Source organism: Protopterus annectens, chromosome 10.part0 (assembly GCF_019279795.1).
Source record: "Protopterus annectens isolate FY-2018-M chromosome 10.part0, PAN1.0, whole genome shotgun sequence".
In the NCBI taxonomy this organism is placed as follows: domain Eukaryota; kingdom Metazoa; phylum Chordata; order Ceratodontiformes; family Protopteridae; genus Protopterus; species Protopterus annectens.
In genome coordinates, this window is record NC_056744.1 from 715562286 (window position 1) to 715581318 (window position 19033).

General features: G+C 38.7%; 1 protein-coding gene across 1 annotated transcript in view; it reads left to right on the top strand.

Annotated features, from left to right (window-relative positions):
- Nucleotides 1–19033, top strand: part of PATJ (PATJ crumbs cell polarity complex component) — a gene marked incomplete in the record, with an annotated part of 2990875 nt that overhangs the window by 2159674 nt on the left and 812168 nt on the right. Inside the window, 1 exon segment of the mRNA XM_044085542.1 lies at nucleotides 7225–7318. Coding sequence (XP_043941477.1) covers nucleotides 7225–7318 — 94 coding nt within the window.

A 19033-nucleotide genomic window follows, 5' to 3' on the forward strand; every position in this document is an offset into this window, starting at 1 on the left:
TTTCCCTTCTCCACAATCTGCCAGTAAGAAAGTGTTGTGCACATTGTTCAGATTTTATTTGGATAAGACTAAGACTATTAGAAAATCTGATCAGCTCTTTGTTTCCTTTCATCTTAGGTCCTTAGGATTAGCTGTATCCAATCAAACTGTTTCTTCTTGGATTTCAAAAGCTGTTTCTTTTTGTTATTCCTTTCATGGTAAGAGCTTTCCTTATTCTGTTAAGATTCATTCTACTAGAACTGTGGCTTCTTCTGTTGCTTTTTACAAGGGTTTGGATGCTAGCTCTATTCTTGAGGAAGCTACCTGGACTTCTGTGCATATATTTACCAAGCACTACAAGTTGGATGGAATCTCCAAAGGTAGAGCTGGTTTTGCTAGGGCCATCCTTCATGGCTTCCTAGAGGGCTCTGCTCATCCTTCCTCCTCCCAGGTTTCTTCCAGAGCTTTGGCACTCTCCCTATTGTAATGAATGCAGAAACAGTGAAATGGAAGAAATAATACAGTTGTATAAAATCTTACCATAAAAGTAGATGTCCTTCTTTTCACTGTTGCAGTATTCACTCCTTCCCTCTTCCCCCTAGTCTATTTCTCTTCTGGTTGTACTGATTACCTGTCTATTCCTTGGACTGGTAATCCTACTGGGGCTCTCAGATGTTCTTCGTGCTTTACTGTTGCAGTCCTCACATATGGGTTATCCGGCTCCCAGTAGCCCTCAGTCGGCCCGAATACCAGAGTCCTTGGTATATGACATCGGCTGCCGCCGGTTGTAAAACTGATGTCAGTACATCAGGTATAAAGGGAGGCAGCCAACACCATTTGCTCAGTCTTTCTTGCCACAGAGCCCAAAGCAGATGGAATTCGCACTAGTGCCGGTCAGCCATTTACCTTTGTTTCATTTTCCGACTACGAAGTTGAAGACGCCTTCAGATAAGTACCCCACTGGGGATCCCCTTTTCTTGCTTTAACAAATGTCAGATAAAGTTAATAACTGCCTGTGGAAAACAGATTCTGCACCGTGATTTCCATTCCTATTGTATAACTTGTTTGGGCCTTGAGCACGATGTTCCTAACTGCAATCTCTGTGCTTCCTTTAACCCGCATATCATACGCCATAGAGCTAAGATTTTGTATAAGCATTTCAGAGTCTGGCCTACGTTCGTCGGTATGGCATCTTCTGGTCTCCCGATTTCGGCTCTTCCTAGGAAACGCAAAGACAAGGATCGCAACAGGCCTAGGGTTAAATCTACTGATGATGCACCAGTGAAATTGGTCGTCAGCACAGCGGTAGTCAGTGAGGCACTTTCGCAGCCCCTGCAGTCCGCAGATTTTCAATCGCAAAACTCTGCCTAAACCTTTACAGAGTCCTCCAGGCCACAGGCTATTTTATCTTCAGACCCTCAGCCTGTCACCACCTCAGATGGGTCCAGAGCCACTTTGCAGGCACCGGCTTCTGACGCCTCTTCTTTTCGTCATGAGACCAGAACCAGACCGACTACCTTAGCTAAGACTTCTGCAGTTGCTAGGTCTCACTAGTCCCTCCGGATTGCTAGTAAACTTTCCAGCCTCAAACCTACTCACAAACAGGTGTCGGCCTCCCCTCTTGTACCTCAGTCCCAGTTGGTAAAGATGGCTGGTGATCTTTCCCTGATTAGGGGCTCTCATCCCCCACCCCTTCATCGAGAGCTAGGGAATTATCTCCTGATGTTTTGTCTGTCTCAGATTCTGAGATTTCCAGTATGTCTGCTGGTGAACATTTTTTCTGCCTTTGAGGATTCTGATGCTGAGGACTCTATCCCTTCTGCCTCCCCTCCAGAAGATTTTTCCTTTGGGGATACTTTAAATACTCTTAGGGAGCATTTTAAATGGGAATGTCAGGATTTTCCACAGTCTAATAAAAGAATCAGGGAATTTTTAGATTTGCCACAGCATAAGCCTCTGGCTATAACTCCAGTTTTGGAAGTTGTGGATGATGTTTTCATGGAAAATTCTTTAACTCCTAATTCTATTCCTCCTGCCCCCAGAAAACCAGATAGATATTACAGGGTTCCTGAATCTCATCAATTCCTTTTCAGAAATCCTACTACTAATCCAGAAATTATTTCAAAAGGCCCCAAGGGTGATAAGGCTACTATTGCTAGAAACCCTGTGCCTTCTGATAAGGAATCTAGGGCTTTGGACAGGTGGGGTAAAAAAAGTCTATACTTCTGCAAATCTTGCTATTAGATCCATGAATTGTCTTTTTTCACATGCTTAAGTATCAGCAGCATACATTGGAGGCTATTAAGGCTAAACTTTGAGATATTCCTTTCATGACGGAAAACAAAGATTTAAAAGACTTACTGAATTCTGCCACTTTAGTTAATAAGCATTGACTTCATTGTGGTTTTGACACTTTGGAGGCTTCCTACATAGCAGCCGCCACTGGTTCCATAATTAGAAGGCATGCTTGGCTCGGGGAATAGCCTCTTTCTGAACCAGCTAAGTCTAAATTGCTGGATGTTCCTTTGCACAAGGACAATCTTTTTGGTAATAAGGCTGAGGAGGTACTGAAAAAGTTGGAGGATAAGGCAAAATCTATGCAAGCTGTAAAAGATTTCCTTCAGGTTCAGCCTCCTCAGTTTAGTAGGCATTATCCTTCCAAGAATTAGCCTTTCCCTGATCCTGGCAAGCAGGGTCGTTCTAGGCCTAGGGGTTTCAGATCTTCCAGAGGGCAGGCTTCTGCCCCTCAAAGGGCTAAACAATGGCATTCTTCTTCTGCTAAATCAGGGAGTTCTAAGCTGGCTTCCGAAAGCAAGCATTCTCAATGACTCTGGCCTTTTTGTGCCTACCTCTGCGGACCCTGGGTTTCCTTTGGGGGGAAGGTTAGCCAGGTTCACAGAGGTATGGTCTACCATCACAGATGACAAATGGGTGCTCAGTATAGTAAACCAAGGTTACAAGTTTTACTTTCACACCTTCCCTGTTTTACAAGGGTACCCAAACATACCCAAAACTCTCAAAGCAGAGGTAGAAACTCAGATTTCTTCTCTACTGACTATGGGGGCCATAGAGCCAGTTCCTGCAAATCAGGCAAGCCTATGTTTTTATTCAAGGCTTTTTCTGGTACCCAAGAAAGGGGGCACCTCGCACCCTATTCTGGATCTGTCCATTTTAAACACTTTTCTGGTGATTCCCAAATTCCAGATGCTCACCCTTCAACAATTACTACCAATGCTGGGCAAGGATTCATGGCTGGTAACTTTGGATCTCAAGGAGGCTTATCTGCACATCCCAATAAGGGAAAGTTGCAGGCAGTTCCTTCACTTCAGGGTCGGGGAGCAACACTTTCAATTCTCTGCATTGCCCTTTGGCTTATCTACTGCTCCCAGAGTTTTTACAAAGTGCCTGGCTCCAGCCATTGCTTGTTGCAGGCAGAGAAACATTCAAATTTATCCTTACCTGGACGACTGTCTCATTCAAGCAAACTCCCCAGAACAATTAAAAAAGGATTTGGAATTCGTGAAGAACTCTCTCACCTCTTTGGGTTGCATTCTCAATGAAAAGAAGTCAAAGTTGGTTCCTTCAAGGGCGATTGTTTTCCTGGGAGTGAGTCTGAATACAGCCACCCAGATGGTATTCCTTCCTCAACAGAAGCAAGAAGATCTTTCTGCTTACTTCATGAACTTGGCAAGCATGACTCAGCTCTCTGCAAGGCAATTCCTGCAAGCTTTGGGGTTCATGGCTTCATGTATTTTGATGATCTCATATGCAAGGCTGCATATGAGAAAACTTCAATGGTACCTCAAGAACCTTTGGTGTCAACACACACAGGACTTAGACTTGATTCTTCTCCTGATTCCCGGTCTACAAATGGAGTTCCTCGGGTGGGCAACAACCTGTTCTCAGAACAAGGGTCTACCTTTCCGCCCACCGCCTGCCAGACAGACTCTAACCACAGATGCCTCAGATGTGGCATGGGGGGCTCATCTGGAGGGCAGGGGCATACAGAGGACATGGAGCACCCAGCAGATTCATCTGCACATAAACCTAAAAGAACTGATCGCAGTGCAGCAGGCCTTGCTGGCTTTCAAGGACTTACTCTACCCTGGGACTCTGCTAATCAGGACAGACAATACCACAGTCATGTGGTACATCAACAAGCAAGAAGGGACTCACTCTTACTCCTTGTGCAGACAAAGCATGAGACTATGATCCATAGGAGCATCCATGGGCTTACATCTAATAGCCCACTATCTTCCAGGGAGGCTAAACTCCTTGGCGGATCATTTGAGCAGACATGTTCTAGATCCTCACTAGTGGCAACTGAACAGGAACATTTTCCATCACATCATTCATCATTGGGGCACCCCACAAGTGGACCTTTTCTCCTCTCACACCATTCATCTCCTTCCAACCTTCTGCACTAGGGAGTGTCGCAACAAAGCTTGGAGGGTGGATGCGTTGTCCTTCTCATGGACACATCTCTCAGTTTATGCATTCCCTCCTCTGTGTCTTCTTCCCAGAGTGCTGCTAAAGATAAGAGACGAAAATCCAAAGGCTATTCCGATAGCTCTGGATTGGCCCAGGCAGCATTGGTATCCCCTCCTTCGCAGTCTTTCCCAGGCTCAGCCTTGGCATCTTCCCTTGGTACCAGATCTGTTGGTTCAGGGAGGGGGAAAGTTCCTTCATCCTTATCTTCAAACTCTGCATTTAACTGCCTGGCTAATACCTTAAATCTTTCCCAACAGGTGGTTGAAGTTCTTCATGAGGCCAGGAGGCCTAGCACAAGAAAATCCTATGCAGATAAATGGAAGAGATTTTGCTCTTGGATGCTAGCTAAAGGAGAAGACACTTCTCATCCTTCTCTTTCACTCATTCTTGACTACCTAGCAGGATTGCTTAATGGTGGACTCTTTTTCTTCAATCAAAATTCACACTTCAGCAATTTTGTCTCATTGTTCTTTTGAGCAACCCATTTTTTCTCACCCCTTGATGAAACAGTTCCTGAGGGGAGCTAGTAATCTTAGACCTCCCAGAAGAGTTTAACCCTTAACCAGTCTATTCACCTGCCTAAATTTTTCAACAATCCCCAAAATAAAGGGGAAAGGATTCTGCACTCTCTTAAGGTGCATAGACAGCTGAGATTTAACTTGGACAGGACTAAATCCTTTTGAAAATCTAAACAGTTATTGGTTAGTTTTTCTCCTGAGGCTCAGGGTAAAGTTATTTCAAAACCATCTCCAAATGGATTGCTCATTGTATTCACTTTTGTTACCTGCAGCATGGAAAGGTTCCCCTTCAGGGTATTAGGACCCATTCTACAAGAGCAGCCTCTACCTCTGCAACCTTTCTGAGAGGTGTGCCTACTAAGGACATTCTAGAAGCAGCTACTTGGTCTTCTGTCCAAACTTTCACAAAGCATTACAATCTACCTTTGTTTTCTAAATCCAAGGCTGGTTTTGCCTCTGCAGTTTTGCAGGGCCTCCTTACCAAACCTTAATCTGTGATCATTCCTCCCCCCTTTGTCTTCTTACTGGGCTTTGGGAATCAACTCATATGTGAGGACTGCAGCAGTGAAACACGAAAAACATAGTACAGTTGTGTACACTTACCATAAATGTAGATGTCTGAGTGTATTCACTGTTGCAGTCCTGGTTTCCCACCCTCCATTCCACCTTTTTTCCTAAGGCACAGACTATGGAATTTTATTTTTTGTATGACGTGTGTCCAGAGTGCTACCATTCCTGGATTAGCCTTCTTTTGGGGGCTCTTGACAGTTAAGGCAAGAAAAACTGAGGAAATGGTGTCGGCTGCCTCCCTTTAAACCTGATGTACTGACATCAGTTTTACAACTGGCGGCAGCCGACGTCATATACCAAGGACTCTGGTATTCGGGCCGACTGAGGGATACCAAGAGCCGGATAACCCATATGTGAGGGCTGCAACAGTGAATACACTCGAACATCTACATTTATGGTAAGTGTACACAACTGTACTTTCTGAGGCTGGTACATCCAGATGTCCCCTTTATGTTTGTTTGTATCTTTCGGCTTTTCCCGGTTAGGGGTCGCCACAGCGGAACTCCGGTCCGCTAATGATTGGAAGTTGATTTTTTTTTACATACTGGCTTGCCAGGCCTGACGCACAACCTTCAACGAAGGTACACCCATTCACACATGTCCCCACACAGAAGACGCTCTAGCTGAGAATCGAACTGGACAGTGTCTTACTGTGAGGCGACAACACTACCACAGCACCACCACCGCGGGTTAGATGTCCCCTTTATGTACTTATGCTATACAAGGAGCATACGTGTGATGTACAGCGTACCTTAAAGCTGCCTAAAGCTACCTAAAGGCTTTGGAATACTGGCCAGACTCTGGGTCACCCTTGGCAGGGGATCCCTATTGTAACGAATAGTGCAACAGTGAAGAAAAGGACATCTACCGTTATGGTAAGATTTTACATAACTGTACTTTATATAGACAAAGAAAAGTTAATTTGCCACAAAGTGTGCAATGTAGGCTTAATAAAATGAGTGAATGGGTACAAATGGGTTGGCTATTAGCAACGACTTTAAAAAAATTGACATGCATTTGTTAAAATAAGGAAGAACTGTGCAGGGTATGATTTGTATGGATTGTATTGTTTGTGACATTTTAAAAGGGAGGCGAAAAAGAGGAAGTACAAAATTTTGGAGGAGATGGGAGCAGGTATGTCCCCTGTTTGAGGGCTGTTTCATGTTGGAATTAGGAAAATGTGACTAAACAAGTAGCTAAGTCTCAGAATGTGTTGCTAGAAGAAGCAGTGTAGTGTAAGCCATCTATGTGATCCTGAGGGCATCTTGTTGTTTTGCCTGAGCAAGATCGATTGAAGTCCATTTCATCTAGATCAGCTGAGTAAGCATCTTGTTGAAAACTTGTGCAGTGTACTTAAGGGTGTGGTGATTTCAGAGTTATATTTGTTGGTGAGGGATTGCAAAGGCAGAACTTCCAGCATGGCGGGGTGAGATCATGTCCCAAGCCTAAAAGTTGTCTGTCTGATGACTGGGTTTAGTGTAATGGACCACAATGTAGTTGCCTACATCCCATGCAGATTTGGTTGAAAAAGTGCAAGGAGGTATGAATGGACAAATGTAGAGAGTTAAAGTACTTAAGTAGGTTCAAATGTCAACCATTTTTCTCTTTATGTCTTATTCACTGGTTTGCATCTACTTCCTAACATGACTCTTTTCTTATCCTTTAGATTGCCAACTTGCTAAAAAGCGCAAAAAGTACAACAAAACGTTCATCATCTCCACCGGCATATGAAACAACAGACTCAGAGGTTTTAAATCATAGTATGTATATTTTTTGTGAGTTCTTGGATCACAAATGCAAAAAACTGGTTTGCTTTCAGCATCTTTTTAAACTGACTACAACAGTCTTTTAAATCTAGGGTTAAATTTCTACCAAGGGTAGATACATTTAAATATTTTTATTTTTGTACTGTCCTTTTAAATCTATACTGTACTCTCATGGGTTGGCAAAATTGTACTGCACTCCAAGCAAATAAACCATGCCTGGAAAAAGATTATAAGGACACAACAGTCAGAACAAAATATTTCAGAATTCAGATAATAACTTTTCATGTATTTTACTGCAAATCTATCATGTTTTAACTATTCAGATGACATAAGCATGAGCAGCAGTTCGCTTTGGTGCTTCACAGCACTGGGTCCTCCAGTTCATTTTCTGGGTGGTTTTCTTTCTTTACAGAGCCTGCATCTCCTTTCTCTGTCTTTGTGGTTGGCTGGTTAGTGCTTTGGTTTCCCTGTTGATCCCAGACATGCTGTAGTTGAGGTGCTTTGATGATCCTCCAGATTATCTGTAGGTACATGTGCTGAATGTGTGTGTGTTTGTGTCCACATGCATATATTGTGATGGCCTAGTGTCCTATCCAGGATTAGTTTCTCTGTTTTCTCCTGGTTTATTTTCAGGATAAGCTCTACTTTCTTTGTAACTCATAATTGGCTAGGGTATTTATTATTAAATGAATATAAATGCCTTTTTTTACTATCCATGTTTTTACAGGACTGTCATGGTTCCATCTGTTATTGGGAATTAATGTCTCCAGTGGTGTCAAGTCTTCAGAATTATTGTATATTTAAATCTAGCATTTTTTCACAGTACATGAGCACATATATACAATATACACTTAACTGCTGGATTAACAATGACAATTCTTTTTCACTGGATATTACCACTGTGTCCTTTATTTTGTAAAGGTAAGACTTGATTTTTTTATTTAAACGTGGAATATTTAAAAGTGGTATAGTAGTGCAGTAGAGAACCTTGTTGTGTCATAGCTCTTGGTTCTCTGGGTTATTTCTTTGGATGGGGTGTTGTTTTTTTTTTCAATTCTGCATGTCTTTTCCTTGCCATTTAGCTTTTCCTTGGGTGCTGTGGCTTCCTCCCACATCTCCATAACATGCTGTTAGTTGAGTTGGTTGTCTTGTGTAGTGCTGATAGGTGTACATGTAGTAATTGTGAAAGGTGTTTCCTATGGTAGAGGAGCATTCTGCCAAGGACTAGTTGTCTTGTGTATGCTCATTTATTGCTAAGATGGGGTATGGCTCCCTTGTAACTCTGAATAGGATGATGAGGGCATTGGAGAATGAATCAGTGACTCTTTGGAGCTCCAGTCACCCAGAGATGCTTTTATTGGGGAGGATTCCTGTGTTAGCATTCATAATGTTTGACCTTTGTTCATCTTGTTTTCAGGCAGTCATAGATTCATATAGGCATGAGTAAAGCTTGTCTTTTTTATTTTTAAACACCTTTATTGAATTATCACTTGTGACATAGGTACACTTACATTTATATCAAAGTAATCAAATTATATTAACAAGTTAAAATTAACGAGCATTATGCTTCACATGTATTGCTGTATGTCATATAACTTAAACAACATTACATAAATGATTCAGTTCCTTTCCCTTTTTTTAAACAAGAAACATCTTTATTAAACCATCACTTATGACATAAGCAATCATAATTTATATAAATGAAAACAAACCACACCAACACAGTCCTAGTTGCAAGCATTTTACATCACAAAACATACTGACACACTCCCAGTTGCAAACATTATGCATCAATTATAGTCTACTCAGTCATTTTCAGTCAAACATTACATAGCTAATTTAAGTCCTGCCTTTCTTTTAAACCTCATTCCTCTTCTGTATATATTGTTCCCACAATTCCCATTTTTTCCTATGTAGTTTGCGCCTACATTTTTCTAAAGATCTCAATTCCAGTTGTTTTATATCTGTTACTATATTCTCTACTTCTAGTATAGTTGGTTTAGATTTTGATTTCCATTTTCTAATAATTGCTTTTTTGGCAGCCACCATAATTAAAGACAGCAAGGCCTTACCATGTCTAGGCAATTCTGATGCTGTATCATAGCTCAGAAAAATCATCTCCCTAGTCACATAGATCTGCCCACTCAGCATCTCCAACAGCGCATCCCACAGGAAATCCTTAAAATCTGCCAACTCACTGCACTCCCAGAAATGATGTTCCCAGTTACCTTTTTCTTTCCTGTCACACCTCCAACATTTGCTATTTACCTGTGAAAAATTCTCTGGAATCTACTTGGGGTATAAAAATATCTGTATAAACATTTCCAAGCAAAAATCCTAAATCTTCTAGATTTTGTTGCATATTTGGGGGAACATGCATATATCCTCCCATTGTTTCTTTGTGAATTGCTTATCTAATCTCTCTTCCCAATCTTTTCTAACCTCCTCTGATTGATTCTTATAGTTATTGTGCAATATTTTATATGTTCTACTAATTATTCCTTTTTTAATGGCAGCTTCTCTTCTAGATTCTACTAAAAACTCTGCCAGTGCTGGTCTTTTGTTTAGGACCCCCATTTCCTTTTTTTTTTTTTTTTTTTTTGCCTATACTCTGATATCAATCCTTGATAGAAAAGGCAATTTCTAACCTGCAGTCCAAATAAATTCTTGGCATCTTTCCATTCTATCATCTTTCCATCTGTATTTATTTGCTCCCAGTATCTTGTTTCCTTTGCCAGTTTTCTTCAATAAATTCCTGCCTCCTCTTGCCTGTTGTCTATATGTGATGAAATACACCTAAAGGAACCACCAACAAATGCAGCCAGCAAATACGTTGGCTAAAAATTTCAGTTTAATACTTGTTAAGCGCTTTCACCCACAAAAATGTAATCTTCATCAGAACATCATAGTTCAATTTCTACACAGTTTAAATACCACTTTTGGCGCCAAAACTTGATAGTGGATGTTTTGAATTAATTTAAAGTGATACATCCACCAATGTTGTAATCAACCAAAACTTTCAAAATTCCATTGAATTCCTAATACATAAATACCTAAAATATTGTTAAATTTATACATTTAAAAATTATTTAAAAAATGTTTTTAGCAGGTGGCATAGGTTCCCTCAAAAAGAAAAGCTGATTCGTTCCACCGATGCATCCTAATGTTATGGTATATGATAAACTGGTAACTAAGCAGATTTACCTACTCCAGAATAAGATATAAGACAAAAAATTAAAAAAATAATTTAACTATGAAAGAGATTAGAATGCTTAAGGATCTAAGAGAAGATGACAACATTCGGGTAATGAAACCTGATAAGGGAGGAGGTGTTGTTATCTATGACAGCTTAGTGTACACCACAAAAATGCATGAGATGTTACACCTATCAGGAAATTATGAAACTGTGTCTATAAATGAAATAAACATCGAGTACAGACGCATAGACATGTATGTCAAGGAATTTTTTATATACAATAGAATTACAGCTGACATTTACAAGTTTTTGAAAGTTGAACATCCTAAATTAGCTACTCTGGTGAGGATTCCAAAGGTGCATAAAGATATTATCAATCCACCCTTTCGTCCCATAATCTCAGGTAGCAATTCAAAAACATTCCCATTAGGTGTTGCAGTGGACACCATGTTAAAACATATGTAGGAGAAAATTCCCCACATGGTCAAGGACTCATGGGATTTTTTGAAGAATTACCCCACTGATTTATGGAAAGAAGGATTATTATTTGTCACCACTGATGTGGTGGATTTGTTTTCATGCATCCCTAAAGAGAATGGCATGGAAGCATTTAGCAACAGTATTAGAAAATACACTAATTTAGAATGGGACAGAGTGTGTTTGATTTGGGAACTTATGTCCATAGTACTAGATCATAACTATATATTTTACGAGGGCGAACATTTCAGACAAATCAGAGGAGTAGCTATGGGGGCAGCATGTGCCCCCATATACGCCAATATGGTCATGCTAGACTGGGAAGAGACAGTAGTCTTCAAAAGTAGTTACTTTAAGTAGGTTAGACACTATTCCCGGTTCTTGGATGACATATACATTTTATGGGATGGAAGCCAAACAGTTCTGAACAGCTTTTTGGAATACTTGAATCACAGTCGTGAGTACCTTAGATTCACTTCATCCAGTAGCAGTGAAGGTATTGTATATTTGGATACATATATATCCAACGGAGACAAAGGATTTAAGTCCAGTATTTACAATAAAAGCACATTTTCCAATGGCTACTTGGAATACACTAGCAATCATCCAAGAAAGTTGTTCTATAACATATACAAAGGACAATGCATCAGAGCAATAAGAATGACATCAGAATATGCAGAGATGATAGAAGAAATGGACTTTATTACTGAATTGTTTAAAGAAAGGGGATACTGTATGAATATGATGAAAGATGTGAGGAATTATATCATTAAGGAATGGGGACATAAATTCACTCCATTTTTAGGAGCCATAAGGAATGTAGACACATGTAAAGGAGTAGAACTGCGGAATCCCACTAACACTACCTTTAACAGAGCATGTATTTTGGAATATGGACCATACTCTAACAAAGTGATGGACATCTTGACGAGTAATTGGAATGTTATGATGGTTGAAGATTTAGTGAAAGTTATAGGTTCCAAACCATCATTTGTATATAAAATGGGCTGTAACATTAAGATGTATTTGGAACGAGGGACAATTAAAAGTAATACAGACTGTTGTATGAAGCATACTAAAAAGTCTGGATGCTGCAATCAATGCCACGTGATAAATGAAGATGAAGGGATTATTTTAGATAATATTAATAAAACTAGGATCAAGTTCAAACAAGGCAACTGTAATTCCAAATTTGTTATATATTTGGCAAATTGTATGATGTGTTCATGATACTATATAGGGAAAACTGAAAGAAGTTTCAAGAAACGTATTTATGATCACCTATATAGTATCAGGAGGAAGGACGTAAGCAATGCCCTTTGTAGACATATAGAGAAACATGGGGAAATGCACAGTTTTAGGTTTGGAATATTGGAAAATATTGCAATAGATCCTAGAGGTGGTAATCACAAGGCCACCTTAGGCTACAAAGAAATTTGGTGGCAATTATATACTGATGCCTCTACCCCAGCGGGACTTAATGACCATATACCTATTAAACCTTTGTTAGTAAGGAAGTAATGTATCATTAGTGTTTGGAATTTATTACTATATATTGACATAACAATGCCAATGTTAAAAATAGTACAGATGTGTAACAACATCGGTTCATGTGTAGTTTCTATATTGTTTTTGCATACGTTTTTATTTCAAAATTATTTAGCAAGCTTTTTAGTAGTGTAATATGTGTAATTGTGATTAATTAAACAAATGTGATGTTAATGATTTGTATAAGGATCTGGGTTCAACACAGTGATCAGTTTGCAGTTTTTGGGTTTAATCAAATTACACATAGTTTTTAAACATGTTTTAAATAAATTTTAAATGTATAATTTTACATGTATAAATTTAACAATATTTTAGGTATTTATGTATTAGGAATTCAATGGAATTTTGAAAGTTTTGGTTGATTACAACATTGGTGGATATATCACTTTAAATTAATTCAAAACATCCACTATCAAGTTTTGGTGCCAAAAGTGGTATTTAAACTGTGTAAAAATTGTACTACGATGTTCTGATGAAGTTCACATTTATACGGGTGAAAGCTCTTAACAACAAGTATTAAACTGGGATTCTTTATCCAACGTATTTGCTGGCTGCATTTGTTGATGATTCGTTTAGGTATATTTCATCACATTTGGGATTTGTGGACTCAGCTTTCTTGCATTTTGTCAGTTACTTGTATTCTGTGTACGGAACACTTTCCCGGTTCTATTGTCTATATCCTTTATTGCAGTCATCCCTATTGGCAGAATATCCTGTCTAAATTCCTGTGTTGGCTTAGTTCTTAGAATAGTTTCTTCTACTTAATGGATATAATAATCTGTATGATTATTATTATTCGCCTTAAAGACCTGCATCCAAAATCCAAGTCTCTCCTTGCTTCATGCACCCCATTTCAACATCATCCCTTTCCACTTTGAATTACAATTTTCTGTTTGTGATGTGTATAGGAGACTTAACTGTGTAGCCCTGAAATACCACTTCAAATTGAGTGATCCCAATCCACCCTGTTCTCCTGGAAAAATCAGCTTATCCCACTTGACTCTTGCTGTCTTTCCCTCCCAGATAAAGTCCTTCAGCTCTTTATTAATTGCTGTCCACAACTTTTCATCTGGTTGATAAAAATATGCCTGACCTGTGTATAAGGCTAAAGGGACTAAAACATTTTGACTGTTTGCATCTTACTGTCCATATCCATATTACAAAATTTCCATGTTCTCCGTTTTTGCATTATCTTTTGTTTAGTCTCTTCCCACATATCCTTAGCTTCCACACCAGAATAATGTTTAATCTGTACTCCTAAATACTTCATTTTACCATGTCCCCATAAAGAAGGATATTGCTGAACCAATTTATGTGTGGGTACATAATTTACCGCTATTGCCTTTGTTTTAGCTTCATTCATTTTGAATCCTGAAAAGGGTTGAAGCTATGTATGATTACCTATGTAGTAAGTGATGGTTTAATAAAGATGTTTCTTGTTTGTTTGAAAAAAAAAAGAGGTAGGAATTGAATAATTAATGTTGCTTAGGTTATATGATATATAACAATATATGTGAAGTAAAATGTTTATGTTAATTATAGTGTGATTACATTTACATGAATGTAAATTTGCCTATTTCACAAGTGATAATTCAATAAAGGTGTTTGGGGAAAAAATGTTCCACAACGCTGTAATGTGTCTCTCTAGTTTAAATAATATCTGTAAATAGAGCCAGTTTTTCTTGACTACCATACCAATTATATCCTTGAATTTCTGAGTCCCTTATTTTATTTGCCAATGGTTCTAAATATGATTCAAACAACAAAGGGGAAAGAGGACACCCCTGCCTGGTTCCTCTGCGGAAGCAGAAATTATCTGAAATGACTCCATCCACTTTAATTTTCATCTTCGATCCCTCATATATCCTCCTAATCAACCTTGTACTTTTTTCAGGAAATGCAAATGCTTCCATTGCCCTTTCATAAAGTCCCAGCTTAATCAGTCCAATGCTTTCTCTGCATCATGACCCACCAAAACAATGATATTTTCGTACATTCTTCTTCCCTCTGGATCATTAGTGTTCTGCTAATGTCAAATGTTTGCCTCAACTCCACAAAGCCACATTGATCCATATCTGTCAATGTTGGCATTACTTTTGCCATTCGTTTAGCCATTATAAACATGAACATTTTATAATAGTGGTTTAGTATTGAAATTGGCCTGTATGAAGCTGGGTCTAATGGATCTTTACCCTTTTTAGGTATTATAGCTACCACTGCTTTCTTCCAGGTGTTGGAACTTCTCCTCCTCTTAAAATACTGTTAAACAAAACCTTCCAGATCTTTATCATTTTTTCTCTCCTAGTTTCCAAACTTCCACAGGACTACCATCTATTCCTGGGGACTTTCCTGCAGATTGGATATACATCAACATTTTTATCTCATCTCGTCCTATCCTAACCATTAGTAATTGAGCCTCATCTTCCTGTAACCTTGACATATTTAATTCTTCCATAAACATTTCCATTTGTATCTTTTCTTGATTTCCATATTTCTCTGCTTTATACAGACTTTCATAGAATTTCCAAAATATTTCTACTACCTCTACAGGATCTCTTGTTACCTTCCTTGTTATAGACTTCCTAAGCTTGGTGACAAGTCCTTTCTACTGTCTATTACCTGAGGAGTTGTGCTAAATATTTTTGTGCTTTAGTGTTATCAAAAAACAGTTGCTTAACAGCAGTCTTTCTAAACTCATGCATATTACCAAGGTAATCCCTTATTTTCTGCTTAGCATTCTGCAGTTGATCCTTTTCTTGTTCTTTGAGATTCACCCTATTCTTCAATACTTTAACATTTGGCAGTCCCTCTAAATAATTCTTGTTACTTCTTAATCATAGCTCCCTTTCTTTTATTTCCACCCTATTTTTAAACTACACCTTAATTTTATCCCACACCCTATCTATATTTTCAGAAGAAATTTCTATCCTCTCTAATAGCTCCTGAATAATTTTTACTACCCATTCCTTAATTTCCTCTCTTTTCAACATATAGGTGGGAAAACGCCAGTGTCTCATTTTTGTTTCATTACCCTGTGCTTTTGTTTTAGTTATTGTTGGTGGGTGAGTATTAAGACCTTCATTTAAATGCACATGTCCTAGTGAAATATAAATTCTGTCTAGCCTAGCCCAGTTTTTACATCTTAGGGAATGATATGCAAATTCACTCCAAACTCCTGTTACTGAATTCACATCTTCCATGCCAAATATTTCCATAAATTTCTTCAAAAATGTACCCTGCTTTGTTATACTTTCCCTGCTGAGACCCCCAGACACATCTTCACTGCTGCAAATCTCATTCCAGTCCTCACCTATAAGTAATATTCCTAGCTGAAAACTGATTATTTCTCCCAGAATTTTTGTAAGCTCCATTATAGCAGTTTTATGTGGAATAGAAATACATGCCAGCGTAATCCTCCTCCCTTGCTAGTAGCCCCTTAGCACTACATATCTGCTGTTATCTTTTTATCCTTTTCTATCACTGTTAGAGCTCCTCTTGCAATTAATATAAATACTTCTCTTTTCCTTTGTCCCAGATATTCCACTAACAAGTAGCAAAAAAATAAATAAAAAAGCGGCCACCAAACGAGCAACAGTCAGTGTATCAAATAAAGCAAACCAGTAAAAAATCACAAAACTCCCGACTAACACAGCATGAACTTTATTATTAAAAAATAAAATGTTAAAATGGTAAGCACTTTCACTGCATTTTACCACTTCTTCAGACCTAAAATTAATTAAAAGATTCACATTTAAATAGCAAGAGCTTGGATACATATCCAATAGTAAATTACTGAACATAATATCTAATGAAAAATATTTGCTAATATACAGTCAAAGCACAAAAGCTGACAACCAATTACAATGTATAAGTCTGAAGACCAATCCACTTACAAAGCTAATACACACCTACCTATTGTAAACCAATCCTAAATGTATAATGAAACCAAGAGTAAAAATAAAAGCATTTTCCAGTCTTAATCATATAAGACCGATATATTCACTCTGTGTCCAGAGTCAGCATTATCAGCTTGCACCTACCTAAACTCTTGCTTAAAGGATCAGTCCTATAACCTGAGTATATTTAGTGACTGGCTGTTTAACTTATACACTCTTTGACATATGATGCAGTGTAAAAAAGTCATTTAATGTATACCTTTGTTTATGCTTCTGAGTTAAGAGTCTTGACCATTTTTTTGTATGTTGAAGCTCGGCGATTGCCTCTGTACTGGACACAGAGATGAATATCGGTCTTGTATGATTTATTTATTTATTTTTTTTATTTTACGTTTGTTAACCGGGAAAATCCAACTAGACCAGGTCAATTTTTAGTGGATGCCCGGGGAGAAAAGCTCCACAAATTAACACATAGTAAGTTGTTGTTACAAAAAGAAATACATAGAGTAATATATAACAATTTTTTTACAATCACAGACATTCAAAAGGAAGTTGGCAGTTTACAGTTAAGTGGCATTGCAGAACTGAGATATAATTAGATAGACAGTTACAAAATCATCCGGAACTAATTTGACTATAAATGCTATATTTGCATAGCAGTACCTACAGTATGAACAGTTTACATTTGCTGCTAATGTGAGTAGTGCAACAAGTGGAAACAAGAAGAATGTGGAAGGCAATTGTCATGTAATACATGGGTAGATCCAGGTTTCCCTGAGATGTGGTTTGAGTAGTTTTCTGAATTGCGTGTTAGTAGTTGTAGAGGTTATATTAGTAGGGAATTTGTTCCATTTTTTGGCTATGATATGGGAGTATAGGGATTTTCCAGCAGTATTGTTAGGAGTTGTAATACTGAGGAGAGGTTTATTAGATGAGTGCAGGGGGCGACTGGTAGAGTAAGAGATTAGTAGCTGCTTTAGGGCTGTAATTTTTTCTGGGTAGTTAATGTTAAAAGCAAGTGAATTGTTGGTAAGTTAGTAAGTGAGGAAATTCTAGCCATTGAATTTCTTGTAATACTTGACAGTGATGGGCTCTAATGGGTGAGTTGTTGGCAAAGTTGGCTATTTTGTTATAACATGTCTCTAACTTGTCCAAATCTATTTTTTTAATATGGGTTAGGATTGATGTTGCATATGTGAGTGTTGATAAGAGGTGAGTTTGAGCAAAGGTAATTCTTGCTTTTTCTGTGAGGAAGTTTTGGTGTCTGGGGTAGATTTTGTTTTATTGGGGGTAAACCAGAATCATTTGGTTTTATTGGGGTTAAGAATGAGTTGGATGTCAGTGATCCAACTTTCAGTAGCAGAAAATGACTCTTGGGCTATCTTTTGTAGGGTGGTAATAGATGGGGCTGCACAAATGGTTTAGAATCATCTGCATACTGAATTATAGTGGCTTGTCCGGAGGAGCTGTGTAAATTTGTAAAAATAGAGAAAAGTAGTGGGCCCAGTATTGAGCCTTGTAGTACTCCTATAGAGTTAGGAAGAGGAGGGGATAGTTCATTTTGCCATTGTACAGCTTGTTGTTTATCTGATAAGTAGCTTTTAAACCAGGAGATAGTGTGGGATGCAAAGGATAGAGAGTTAAGAGGATCTAGTAGTTTGGGGGTGAGAGACCATGTCAAATGCCTTTGAGAGGTCTAAAAAGATAGCAGATACAAAGTTATTGTTATTTCTGTAATGATTGACCTAATTGGTGAAGGAGAGAAGGGCAGTAGTTGTGCTATGGTGAGGGCGGAAACCATGTTGAGTGGGGGAGAGAAGATTGTGTGAGTTCAGGAATTGCATTACTTGCAAGTGAATGCATTTCTCTAGGAGCTTTGATAGGGGAGAAAGAATAGCTATGGGCCAGTAGTTGGAGAAATCATAAACTTTACCACCTTTATGAAGAGGTATAATGTAGGATATTTTCCATAGTTGTGGTACATAAGCTTCCTGAATGGACCTGTTTATTAGGATTGAGACTGGATATGATAGGGAGTCTGCTGCTATTTTCAGGAAGTTAGCAGGTATGCCATCTGCTGCTAGTGTAGTTGGTTTTAGGGCGAGGAGGAGTTTTTTAATTTTAGATGTATGAACAGGTGAGAGAAAGAAGGATGGTCTGTTTGCAGAGTTATTTGGAGGACTATCTATGGTTGTGGTTGGTGGGTTTTCAATGTTAGTTGGGTGGACAGAGTTTGTATTGAGTTAATGAAATGGTAGTTAGGTTGAGAGGCTATATCGTTGTTGTTATAGGGAGAGGTAGGGGTAGAGTTGCCACCTTTCGTCGTGGCTAAAACCAGAGTAAAGCCACACACCTAATGTCACCAGTAACCCCACCCACCCCACCCCCTCTCCCGCCTACATTCTGCCAATTTTGTGACATCATGATGACATCACTTGCCAGGGAACGCCTGCTTTTGGCTGATTTGCTATGCTTTTCTGTAAAAAAAGCATAGTAAATCAGCCGATTTACAAACTCCGATAGTCTGTTTCCTTTTTGAAACAGAATACCGGAGTTTGTACAGTGTTTTCCAGACTACCGAAGAATCAGTTT